General features: G+C 41.5%; 1 protein-coding gene across 3 annotated transcripts in view; it reads right to left on the reverse strand.

Moving 5' to 3' along the window:
• The window catches only part of LOC121506549 (FYVE, RhoGEF and PH domain-containing protein 5-like), a 57,962-nt gene extending 49,567 nt beyond the window's left edge, over positions 1-8,395 (reverse strand). For all 3 annotated transcript variants that reach the window (XM_041782388.1, XM_041782389.1, XM_041782387.1), the window contains exons 1-2: positions 8,095-8,395; positions 1,824-4,557 (exon numbers count right to left, since the gene is read on the reverse strand). In XM_041782388.1, the coding sequence (XP_041638322.1) occupies positions 1,824-4,557; positions 8,095-8,104 (2,744 nt within the window). In that variant the 5' untranslated portion in view covers positions 8,105-8,395. The remainder of the gene's footprint in view (positions 1-1,823; positions 4,558-8,094) is intronic.
• Between the last annotated feature and the right edge of the window lie 4,107 nt (positions 8,396-12,502).

Below are 12,502 nucleotides of genomic sequence, written 5' to 3' on the forward strand. Positions count from 1 at the left end.
CAGTTGAGAGCCACTGATTTACATCAGTGGTTCCCAAAGTGGGGGTTGGTAAAAATATATTTAAAATGAGTTCAAGGAAAAAAAACATTGTTAATAGGGGTGTGAATCTCTCCTTCTCAAGACGATTCCAATCTCGATTCACAGACTACGATTCGATTCACTGACGATTCATTAAAATACAGAACAATTCGGTCCAATCCGATTAGATTCGGTTCGGTCCGATTCGAGAATAGAATCAAAGTAACTTTTTGCTTTAACAAAAATTACCAGAAAAAGGGGAAAATAAGAAAATTTCATAATAATCTAAGTTTATTTGATCTTATTTATAAAACAGACTAAATGCCAGGCCTCCTGTGCTAACATTCTGAAATTAAGTTTAAGAAAGTTTTCATCACACCCAGGGACCCAGGTGTCTTACTTTGACATTAAATTGGGAGATAAATATTAACATAACCCACCTTATGCACTTGTAACTTCCTTAGTGTTATTAATCCCAATAACAGTACAAACTCAATATTAAATTTTCCCAAAAAGCACAAATTAAAACAAATTTAAAGTCACAGGGAGATTTGGATGGACAGAGCTCTGTGTGTCTGCTAGTACAGGACCCCAGACCCTGGAACTGTTACTTTGGGGGCTCAGGGACTGAAAGGTTGGGGAACCTCTGATTAAAATTACTGCTGTCTTAAAGTATTGTGCCATACATTGCTAAAAAAAATTCTGATTCCCCAGCCTCAAACCTTGAAACCCTTCAAGATTAAACCAACACCAGCCACAATTTGACCTCCTCGTAGAAACTCTACACTGCTCTACTGATTACAATATTCCAACAAAAAGGGTCCTACTGTATTGGAAAGGGTCACAACAATCCAAAAATACTGAATCCAAATAAGTTACATGCATTAACATCTACTTTAAAAGATTTTTGCTGTAATACCTGTATTCACTTGAAGGACCTAACATGCAAGAATTTCACAATAAAAGCACTAAGGGCATGGTGGTATGCGCTTGCTAAGAAATTTCACAAAAACTCAACCTGGTGCAAGTTAATAGGTTTGACAGTTGTTTTCAAAATAATGTCTACACCATGGAAACATTTTTTTAAAACACAGCTGCACACTAATAATAAATAATTAACCAGTGGTTGAAAAGATCATAATTAGAATAGAATAGGAACCTTATGTAGAACTTTAGAGATACAACTATTACCGAGAGTTTTTAAAATGGATTAACCTTCGGATTATAGTCTGTGTTTTCTTTGATTTTATGTTTAATGCAGAAATATCCACATGGAGAAACTCTCCACTAGTCCATTAAAAGTCTACAAGCAGCTTGTTTTGTCTTGTCAACCCAAATGTGTTGAACAGAAAAAAAAACAACCAAGGAAACCAGTAAAATTTCAAATATAAGGAGTCAGAATCATTGGAAATTTTACATATTTTCAATAAAATGGTTAGAATGATTAATACAGTATTAGCTAGAAATGCAAACTGATGAACACTGTGATTGATGGAGCAGATAAAAGTTGAGTTTTAGATAACTAGCCCTATAGATCAGTTTAATAGATATTCTTTTGAAAATCCTCCTTTGATGCAGCTGGTTTAGAAAACCTACATGTCCGTAGACATGGTTACCACCAAAATACATGATGAAGAGGCCCCTTGGGTTGTTGAGTGCTACAAAAACAACCACCAAAGCTGCCTGCCAAAAAAGCCCAAAAAGTGTTTCAAAGGCCACAAGAGTAAACTCAAGTATACAAACTACGTAGCCTTTCAGGTTTGACTGTCATGATACAAAGCCATTGTAGTTAGCTTTTACTGTACCTTTCAGTGTCGTCTTTTGATATCTGCGGTTTGCTGTCAATCCCTGGGAAACTGTTCATATCCACATAACCGTCATTCTCATTGCAGGGAACTGAACTGCGGTTTGGGTCCTCAAAGAACTCAGTCACAGTGTGTGATCTGATCGGTCGACCTGGTATCTGAATGTTCTCGTAGTCCGAGCTCATGGCTGGGATGTTTTCATAGTCTGAGGTGTCGGCACTGGGGAAGGAGATGGAGCGAGGCTTGGTCAATGGCAATGGCATGACAGAGCGCCGAGAACGCTCCTCGAAGGACTCGACTCTTGAGACACCCCTGCCGTAAGCTTTGGGGTCGCCATTCCTCCTCTGGTTGTAGAGAACAAAGGTGGATGGCAGGTCTGAGGTACGCTGCTGGGGGTTCACCATACGGGACTGAAGCTGAGGAGAGCTGCCGGTGCTTCTGCGATCGAGATCTATGACTCTTGATGGGCCATGATGGCTAGACTCGGAGGAAGATCGTGAAGAGCGGACACTTCCATCACTGAAACCCTTCGAGTCTGTCTTTTTCTTGAACTTAAGAGCAAGGAAGCGCTTGAAAGAGGACTTTTTCTTTTTAGGTATGTCGTTGGGCTCATGGTGGATCAGAAGCGAAGGGGAACTCTTGGTGACCGGTCTCTTGGTGATGTACGCCAACTCAAATGGTGGTGGAATATCCACTAGAGATGTCGGTGTTGAAACGCCACTGGACGACTGATGGCTACGCTGTGAGAAGCTTCCAGAAGAGGTTATGACACATGGTAGTGAAAGGGTATCATCTTTCCTCTTCATCCTTATATCATCCTTCAGAGACTGGCCAAACTCTGTTGGAGTCGTCAAGGATAGTTCTGGACCCTCTGCTGAGCGGGAATACAACAAGAAGCGGCGAGATTTCATGGAGGGGATCAAACAGTTGACCCCAGGCTGCTGTGAACTTTGAAATCCTTCATTGTTCTTATCCAAGGCCACTGTACAGTAATCATGAGTCTGGTACTCTGTCCCTGTCTCCTCTGGTACAGTTTCTGGGACATAACCAGGAACTTTCCCAGAATAAGAGCGTGACCGTGTGACAATCGTCTTACGATCGAGCAACACAAAGTTCTCCCCTTCAGAGTCAAACCCTGCCTCTTCGTAGATATGCTCTTCACTGTCTGAGTCTGTGTCTTCATAGTAAGGCACAATATGGCAGTCCAGCTCTTCAATGTCTTCTTCGAAGGCCTCGGTGGTGTGGGCAAACACCACCCTGTTGGTGAGTTCTGGGGTACGGCCCAGGTCTAGATCTGCTGGTACTGTGATGTTGCACAACCTGAGGCGAGGCTGACAGCTTGACCGATTGCTGAGGAAAGCCTGCTCTCGCTTGGCTGTTCTTTCCTTTGCAGTTTTTCCTTTAATGTGTTTCTTTTCCTTTTCTTCCTCTTCATCCTCATCTCCAATCTCGACGTAATCCTCAGAGGAAACGCACTCCAACTGTTCCAAGTCATCTGTTTTGTTGCAGAGAGACTCGTCAATGTCTGCATACTCATCCGCTGACTCACCATCCTTTGCTCTGTCATTATGCTGATTCGACTCCTCGGGGCTCTTATCAGTCTCCCCCTGATCTGAGAGGACTTGCTTATCCTCAAGCTTGTCCACATCATCTGATGACACATAATAAGGTTCTTGGTTAGATGCACCTGCTGTTTGCAGTTCGTTTGAAGGTGCCTCATCAGATTCATCCTGACACCACTCGGGGTCAGCAGTCGTGGACACGTCAGCAGGAACAGCTTCGATGACCGAATAAGGCCCAAACACATCTTCAGTACTGGATGTGAAACGAAAGCAGCCAGAGGGGTCTTTGGTGGCCCGTTCTTTCTGCCATACCTCTGTGTCGCCAGCGTCAGCTGGGTCACATGACTCACATGTATCACTAGCATCATCTGTTGCGCCGATCACATCATAAGGATACTCCTCAGTTACAGTTGGAAGTAAGCTGAATCCAAATGCGAATTCTTCAGCTTCCAGCTTGGTCTCATGACAGTCCTCACTTTTTGGACCGTCTTCATCAAGTCCTGAATCATTGTCACCATTACTGAGTGACTGAGCAGGGCTTTCTTCCTCGGTATGTCCATCACAGTCCTCTATAGAGCCACTTAGTATAACAGTCTTCGCACTACTCAGCTCCTCTTCCTCTGTTTCCTCCTCCATCTCAGCAGGCTGAACAGAGGCTGTCGATTCAGCCTCATCATCAGTGTCATTGCCACCTTTATTCTGCTTCAAGTCATTGTCAGTGTTTTCCTCATCAGTAGTTTCAAGAGTCGAGCCATCGTCTGCTTTGACAGTGTCGTCAGAGCCAATGCTATCGCCATCATTTTCTAATAGATCTTCTCTCTCCTCCTCGTTTTCTTCTTCTACTGTGCCCTCTTTGCCATTGTTCTCCGTGTCACTGTCATCAACAGCATCCTCTGCCTCACTTTTCTCCCCTTTGTCCTGATTCTCCTCAGCTATTTCACTGATATCCTCCGTCTCCCCATCAGAGTGAGCCAGGTCTCCGTTGCTCAGGCTCTGTGGGGGGCAGGGCTCCTCCTGTGTGTGAAGCTTATAAAAGGGTCTGGGCTTGGGGGCCACAGGGGGCTTTGGACCATGTACAGGGGGACACGGTCTGGACATCAGTTTGGACTGCACTTTGATGTTCAGATGAGTGCGGATCTTTGGTCGAGGGACTCGTGGTGGATTTTGAAAATCTGGGGGAAAAGAAATTAGAAATTAATGGAAGAAAAATGCAAAAGCTTCTTAATGTTTTCAATTCTTACAGTATTTTACCACCAAAGCAAGGCTTTTTAGTGCAAAAACAAGAATCCTGTTTTGTTAAAGAATGCTAATAGGAAGTCAAGTCCTGTACAATAGTCAGTGACATGCAGAATGCTGGGGGGGACATTATCAGCAGGAAAAACAACAGAGCCACAGGGTACTTAGAGGAGGAACAATAACATCTCCCTGTCTGGGAAATGACACATGAAGCTTGGATGTTTACAGCAGAATCAGATTTATGAACAAAAAGTTCAAAACTAAGGAAAATCTGCTTTAACTTCAAAAATCATTCATTAAATGACAACATGAGGGGTGATCATGTGCCTTTGGCTATAATCAGGGCATGAACTTTTTTTGCTCACCAGCCACTGTGGCTAGTAGTTTCCAAAGTAAATAGCCTTCTCTGGATTCTCACAAGCCACACTTTTCTTATTGGAAATTATGTTATATGAGTTATTGCTAATAAATAATGAGCCTGGACTTATGAGGATGAAACCATGTGGTTCACAGTCACACCAAGTGTTATATATCAATGGTTGGGTATTCAAGCAGTAAGAGGCGTCTTTAGGTCACTGCTAGCTGTTGACTGAAGTGCTAAGGCATCGGAAAATGACTAGCTTAAAAGTTAAGCAATGCATTAACTTAAAATTTTTGGTGAAGTTGAACAAAACATTAGCCGAATGTTTTTCATACATTAACTGAGGTTTTTGGAGAACATTACATGTCATGTGCGCATGTGTTTGAATGGCTGAGAGGATGTCAAAGACCACGAACGCTCAGAGACTTCTGTAAACCTTCAATAAATTGAACAAATCGTTTAAAATGATCGGCGTCTCAGTTTAACAATGATAGTAGAAATGGTCTCTGTTGATAAAGAGACAGTTGGGCAAATTTTGCATGGAAATATGAACATGACAAATGTGTGCCAAAGTTGTCCAAAAACGTCTGACTCCTGATCAACAGGAAAAATGCAAGCAACTTTGTGGAGACATTTTAATACAAATTGATGGAAACGCAATGTTTTTAGAAGGAGTAATTACATGCAATGGAAATTTGATCTTCCAGTATGATCCTGAGACAAAACGGCAGTTAATGCATTTTGAAACACCATCATCACCATGAATGAAGAAAGCACAACAAAGCAAGTCCAAATTCTAAGCCATGTTGATTGTTTTCCTTGACATTCAAGGAATCATTTTGGAAGTGTGGGTTCCTGAAGAGCTAAGAGGATCTGGCTGCAGACCTCTATGGAAGGGCAATTGACAGCAGACCTCTACAGTGGGGCATCCTTAACCATGGGGAGGGAAGTGACACATTTTACCCAAGCCAGAACCAGAATGACGTACTGAATGGCATATTTACTATTCGCTGTAAGAGGCTATGGTAAATGGCTATTTTTCACGACAGCAGAATTTATGAATAAAAAATGAAAATTTACTGAGGGGGGTAAATTTAAATTTAATACACCACAAACTAAGGACAACCCAAAGAGGGTTAGGGTTAGGCACCCACACCCTAAATGTTTAGGGTTGCGGTAAGGGGGAGGGGGATAAAACTAAAAACAACTCACCACACGGGTGGGTTATGAGAGTTAGTACATCACACCCTGCCCCTTGGCTGAGGTTGCCCCATTGTAGAGATCTGCAACCGGTTAGCTAAAAACACCCCACCACAGAAATCTGCTGCCATATGCCTCTCCTAGGGTGTCAAAGTGTGTTTTTAAGGTCAATTTGTGACCACGCCATGGAAATCAAGGTATTTTAATGTTTGAAGAAAGTGCCTTGGACTTTTTTCTTGCTTGCAGATCTGCAATCCTTTGAAACTGACTTACAAAGATTGTGGTCTCATTTAAAAAAGGCATAAATCTAGTACGTTACAGCAGTTTGGGGGAAAAAAACTGCCCCCTTTATGTGCAGAACAGTATCATTGCAATACCATCTACTGTGGCAGTGTTCATAAACACCGGTGCTGACAGTTGAGCACAGTTGGAATAAAGCACAGGATGGGTCACCGATATATTTTGCAGGCCAAAGTGGCTAGTAGAAGTCACTGCACTACCTGCCACAGCTGAAATCCACCTGTCATTGACTGCGATCATGACAGTTTAAGTCTTGTTTTAAATTTTGCCACTGGATGTTGTACAGTTCAAAGTGTTAAATCATAAAGAGACCTGCTTACAACATTTAGAGCTGTCATGAAACACACCCATACTTAACAAAGCGTGTACACCCCTTGTCTCTTCCTGTTATTTAGTACCTGCCCTGACGCACATCCTTTTAAACCCTGTGTGCACTCTCCCTATCTCTGACTGGTCTCTCTCTCTCTCACTTTTCAGACTTTAATCCAAAGGATTTTTCAACCTAACTGCCCTTTACTTCCGTAAATATCCCAGCTTGTTCATGTTTTGTCTTTTCACACTCCTTGTTTGTGGGTCTATGAGCTACTCCAGCAGAGGCTCCTTGAAGGTCCTCACGCAGGATGTCCATGGGGGAAAGGACATTAACAGCACAGTCCCCCATCACTCCTCCATGAACCTCCAGCGCACATTTTCACAACACAAATGGACTTCCTTCTTGTGATTATTCCAACATTCTCACGAAATGTTGCACAAAAACATACAAAATCGCACATGCTGGCACACACTTTCTTTTTTTTTTGCTGAAAAGGTCCTTTGAGTGCATCAAAGAACAATAAAAGTGGGAGAGAAAACATGGGTCCCAGCCTGACAAAGCACCCAAGTGCAAACAACAGGATATGAATTATGCAACAAGAATTCTATTACAACAAATGTTTGAAAAACAAAGGAAGAGATAGATACTGGGACCTTGGCTGTGCCAAACTCACAGGATATGATTTCAGACTCTGTCCTCATAATGAAATGTCAGCCGTCAAGTCTTAACAGCCTGTCTAAATCTGGAGAAGGGCAACAGTTTGTCTCATAAATTAAGAATACATCTGAGAAATACTTGAGATATAGTGACCACTTCTTTCACTGCATAAAGGAACCTGCATTTGTTAGACAGGTGAACATCTGTATGAAAACATCAGATTTCCATTGTCTGGCATACACATGGATTATAATCCTAATCTATCCCTATTACTTGTCCTGGAATTGAACATTTTCAGTTGATGCTTCCATGAAAGCAACTTGATCCATGGATTTAAACTTACTCCAATTTTGGTTTGGTGGATTTATTCCAGACATTTTTACTAGGGAAACCCCAGATGCCTATAAATCTTAATACGTTGCTTTATGATGGATTAGGCTTTATATATATATATATATATATATATATATATATATATATATATATAAGTTGTATTGAAGGAGAAAATTCACCAAATTTCACATTCTAAATACTCTTGTATCTTCAACCCTGACGCACCAACACAAAATGTTGTGTTTTTTGTTTGATGAAAACATGTCTGAAGCACTTTTGACACTGCTATTAAAGAAATCATCCACCAACCTGCGTTCATGGTGGGACATCATCATCTGCGAGCACCGTCTGTTATCCTCATTTTCCTCCACACCGAGTGTCCCTCGAAACGACGCGGAAACTTAATCCAAACACCACCACATCGCGTAAAATCAAGTTGCAAACGAAGAGATACGAATCATTTTGTACTGTTTTTGTCAAGTGGGAGTCAACTATAGAGGACGTGTGTGTCCGTGGTGTCTGCTGAGCGTGAAGCTGGCGTACATCTCCAGTGCTGATGCTACAGTAAACTATAGTGCGCTCCTGCGTGGAAACGGGAGGTGCTGCTTGGCGCTTCCTGAGGCTGGACTACAGCCCCGCGCGGATGAGGCGCGCGAACCAAACCCACTCTCTCTCTCTCTCTCTCTCTCTTATTTTTACAATACACACCATTAGCTATCCTATTTTTCAGTTACTGCGGAAGTTTGCGCACAGATAGGATCCCCGGGCTTTTCCACTCACATGTTTGCGTCAGGACGCTCCAGCTCCACAAACGAGTGCAGGGATGCTAGACTCCAGAAGCAGCAGGGAGTCTAGGACTTAATCCACTCAAGAGAAGAGATTTGGAAAACAACAAAAAAGGGAGTATTAACCACAGGTCAACTCCTGAACTTCACTTTACTGACGGAGATTTTAATCTGCTGCAGCGTTTTTGCACAAACAGCAGCTAATTCTACACATATCTTATTTTTAAAATCCCATCTGCACACAGGGGCGGTTTAGGTAATTGTGAGGCCCCAAACAAAGACCAGCTTAGAATCAGGAACCAAAGTGAAGAGAAGAAATATTTTGAGGCATCTCTTTAAAGGTAACAAAGTCAAAGACGTAAAGGACGAACTCAAAACTAGAGCTAGGAGACCAAAGATCATACCTCAATATGTTTTTTAGCTGAGTGGTTGATTCAAAATGTAGTGTCTGTATCTGGATGTCCTTCAATAAAGAAAAGGACAAAATAGTTGTAAACATATCAGAATGATTAAGTTTGACATAATTCTGGTAAAAATCAAACAAAACCTGTTCATAACTATGACATGCATTAACTAATTAATTAATATGAAAACACAACAAAATGTATTTAAGTTTATTTGCATTTATTTAACCAGGAAAACCTCATTAAGTAATTTCATTTAATAGGGTCCTAGACCTTCCAATAGAAGTCCTGGACACTCAATCCTGGAGAGGGGTCTGGCTGCAGACCACAGGTCTCAGAAGATCCTTTCTGCAGCACGTCACTGTGAGACGCCTCTGTCAGAATGGTCGAGATGTAATTTCCCTGTGAAACATTTCCAGTTTAAAATGAAAAAAATCAACTTTATTCGTTCAACAAAGTCTGTCCACTACATTCATGAAATAACCACTTTACAAACGTTACAGACTAAGCAACATTTCTAAAATAAAACAGATAAAAAAGACCAGAAGTCCAGGATTACATTTTGTATAGATCTGTGTTAGAAGTAGTTTGTCCAATGGTGGCCTGCTTTGACTTTTAAAGCTTGAGCTAAAGCAAACAAAACTACGCTAGCTACATGCAACATAGTAGACTAGCTACTAAATGTTACAATGTAAATAAAAATGTGTTTTTAGCAAATGGAGCTAATGCTTATGTAGCTACATAAGCTAAGTGGGTAGTGTAGCCATGTAGCATTAACTGTAGCAATGGAAGCTTTAGCAAATGTAGCTAAAGCTAAAATAGTGAATGTAGGTAATATAGCTACATGGCTAAAGCTAAAATAGCAGCAAAGCTAATGTAGCTAAGATAGGCTAAGTAGCTAGATAAGCTTAAGCAAACATAGCATAAGCTAATGTAGCTTCATTAGCTATTTTGCCTTTATTTTAATAGGGAAACTGAAAAGAAACAGGCAATATGGGTAAAGAGAGTAGAGGTAGACCTAAACCAAACAGGGCAGGGACTTCAGTCTGAAGCTAGTGGGTTGAGGACAGTCTGTGTTTATGGACACCTGCCAGTACCTGCCAAACTAGCTCCATTTTGATGCTTTTAATGTACTCAAAGGAATTATTTGTATTCTAAATATTCATCATAATTATTAAAATCCTTTTTATGTATGCAGTACCTTGCATTTGATGCACACTCATGCCTTGAGCCCTCTTGGAGCATAAAGCTTTGTCTACTGGGAAAACATCCTATAAAACTAACTTTTTTGCACCAGTAATGCCATATTTATGCTTTGAATAAGCATTGAAAGTCTTAAAATGTGCCATATAACTTCAAATGCATGTTACTTTTCTCAGTGTTTTCTCCAGCATGTTTTACTCCTGGGGTTGTTTCCTGAACTAGAGCAGTGCATAGAAAGGTTCCTAAAAACAGTTTCCAAATACAGTTTCTCTCTCAGACACCAAAGCTTGTGCTACTGGCTCGGCTTCCTGGCTCGGCATCTGTTGCATGATTGAATGAATGCACCCCCTTTAAAAAAAACCCTCCTTCATAACAGGAAACTGCTCTCCCTGTTTCCTGCACAACACTTCCTTAGCAACAGATGGGAAAGGTTGGAGATGTTAACCCTTTAGGTAGCCTCTAACAGAGGTGATTGACCAGAGCCTGATAGTTCAAGGTGTAGATGAGTGTGGGAATCATGGTGGTGCTTTCAAGGACAGAAGCACCTTGTGCAACACAGGAGGAGGCTGGGACGGTCGCACACTTGGGGTCTTTGATTTGACAGCTCCTGATGCTGGTTTAACACGCACATATTGAAGGTCAAACAATGTAGGGGACCAGTGGGATTTTTACAAGGGAGTAGAAGAGGACAGTGATGGAGTAGAGACGTAGAATAAAAGAATAAGCAGAGCTATTTCGCTGCAGGGTTCTGGCTCCGACTGCTGCAGAAGCATACAGACCCATACATTAGACACAGCAAAAATCCCCATTCCAGATGGTTTGGTGCAGAAAGGATGGAGCTGTGTTGCAGGTGCAAAGCTTGATCAGACTCACAGAGATGGTTCAAGGGTATTTTGACATATTAAAACCATGTTATCTTTGCAGACACATCTTTAAATCCCATTAAGCAGCACATTGTTATGTGAAATGATAAAGCCTCTAAATTATTAAGCAGGTCACTAAAGAGGGTATTAAATATGAGTGCATTTCCAAAAGAAGATGAGGCCATTGTATTAGCTGCAGTAATTAAACTGTTGTGTAAATAGGATGCTGAGTAATGCATTTTACAATATGCACAACACCAGCAAAACAATTAAAAGGCTGTGACTCAGTTGTTTTGTTTCCCCCTTGTTACAGTGTGATACTGTAAGAGCCATTATGAGGGGCTGAAGCCAAGACTGTTTTAATGTGTCAGTAGTAGCACATTTATAGCTGCCATAAAGAGGCCTTTTGTTTTGGAATTGGACGACTAAAGATAGCTTCACTCTGTTCTTCTGACACTGCCAAATGGCCTCTCTCAGGAGTATTCAACACACAATTGCTACTTATGACGTTTTTTTATTTTGTTTCATTTGAACAAAATATGTTTTGCTTTTGCAGGATGTGCAAACAGAACCTGTCAAGAATACTGTGTCATGTGGCTGCAGAGAGAAGAATGGCTTCGGGAGTAAATATCCCTCCAGATGTGGAACAGACGGTCAAAACATGTTTTTTGGATGGGGGACACAAATTTCCTGGACTGCCTGTGGCAGCGTGCTGCGCTGTGTCACCCCACCTGGAACGCGACTTGACTGGAGGAGAGAAGGGGAATGGAGAAAAACATGTAGTAGTAGCAGGGAACAAACCGACTATCGCCCCCTCACCTCGGCCGCACACACAACGCCAAACAGGAAAGAGATCAGGGAAAGGGGTCAGCAACTCGTTCCCAGTGCTGAGACAATCCATAACACCTGCTCTGCCAGCTAGTGAACCCCTGACTGAATGTTTTTATTTCTCTCTGATAGCACAGAAATGTGACATCATACTGTAATGACTAAGCAAGACTGAAAACAGTCTGTTTTGATGGTTCTCTATTTATGCCACTGTAATTCATTCATGAGAAATGCCACACAAACAAGTAGCAGTATATGAAGTTCAGGAATTGATTTTTTTTCGTAATCGAGTGCAATCAAGCTAAGGTCATTTACTCTTTGAAGTGACCCAAACACCTTTGTAATTAGATGGCAAAGCGTTTGACTGCTGTAAAGGATCGAATCATTATTGACATGTTTTATTGATTCTCAGCTAGTAAGCACTGCGGTGCTGCTCTAAGGCCTGTGTCTGTGTCTGTGCTGAGCTTTAGATTCTGATTAAAGGATCTATAAAGGGGAGACTATGAACCTAACAGGACAACAGACTTTATATAAATTTGCAGAGTCAAGACATCTAGGACAAACTGTGAAATGATGTATGATGTACAATTAAATAGAACAGTGGAACTTTAGTTAAGGGTCCACATATTATCAA

This window comes from Cheilinus undulatus, linkage group 3 (assembly GCF_018320785.1).
Source record: "Cheilinus undulatus linkage group 3, ASM1832078v1, whole genome shotgun sequence".
In the NCBI taxonomy this organism is placed as follows: Eukaryota; Metazoa; Chordata; class Actinopteri; order Labriformes; family Labridae; genus Cheilinus; species Cheilinus undulatus.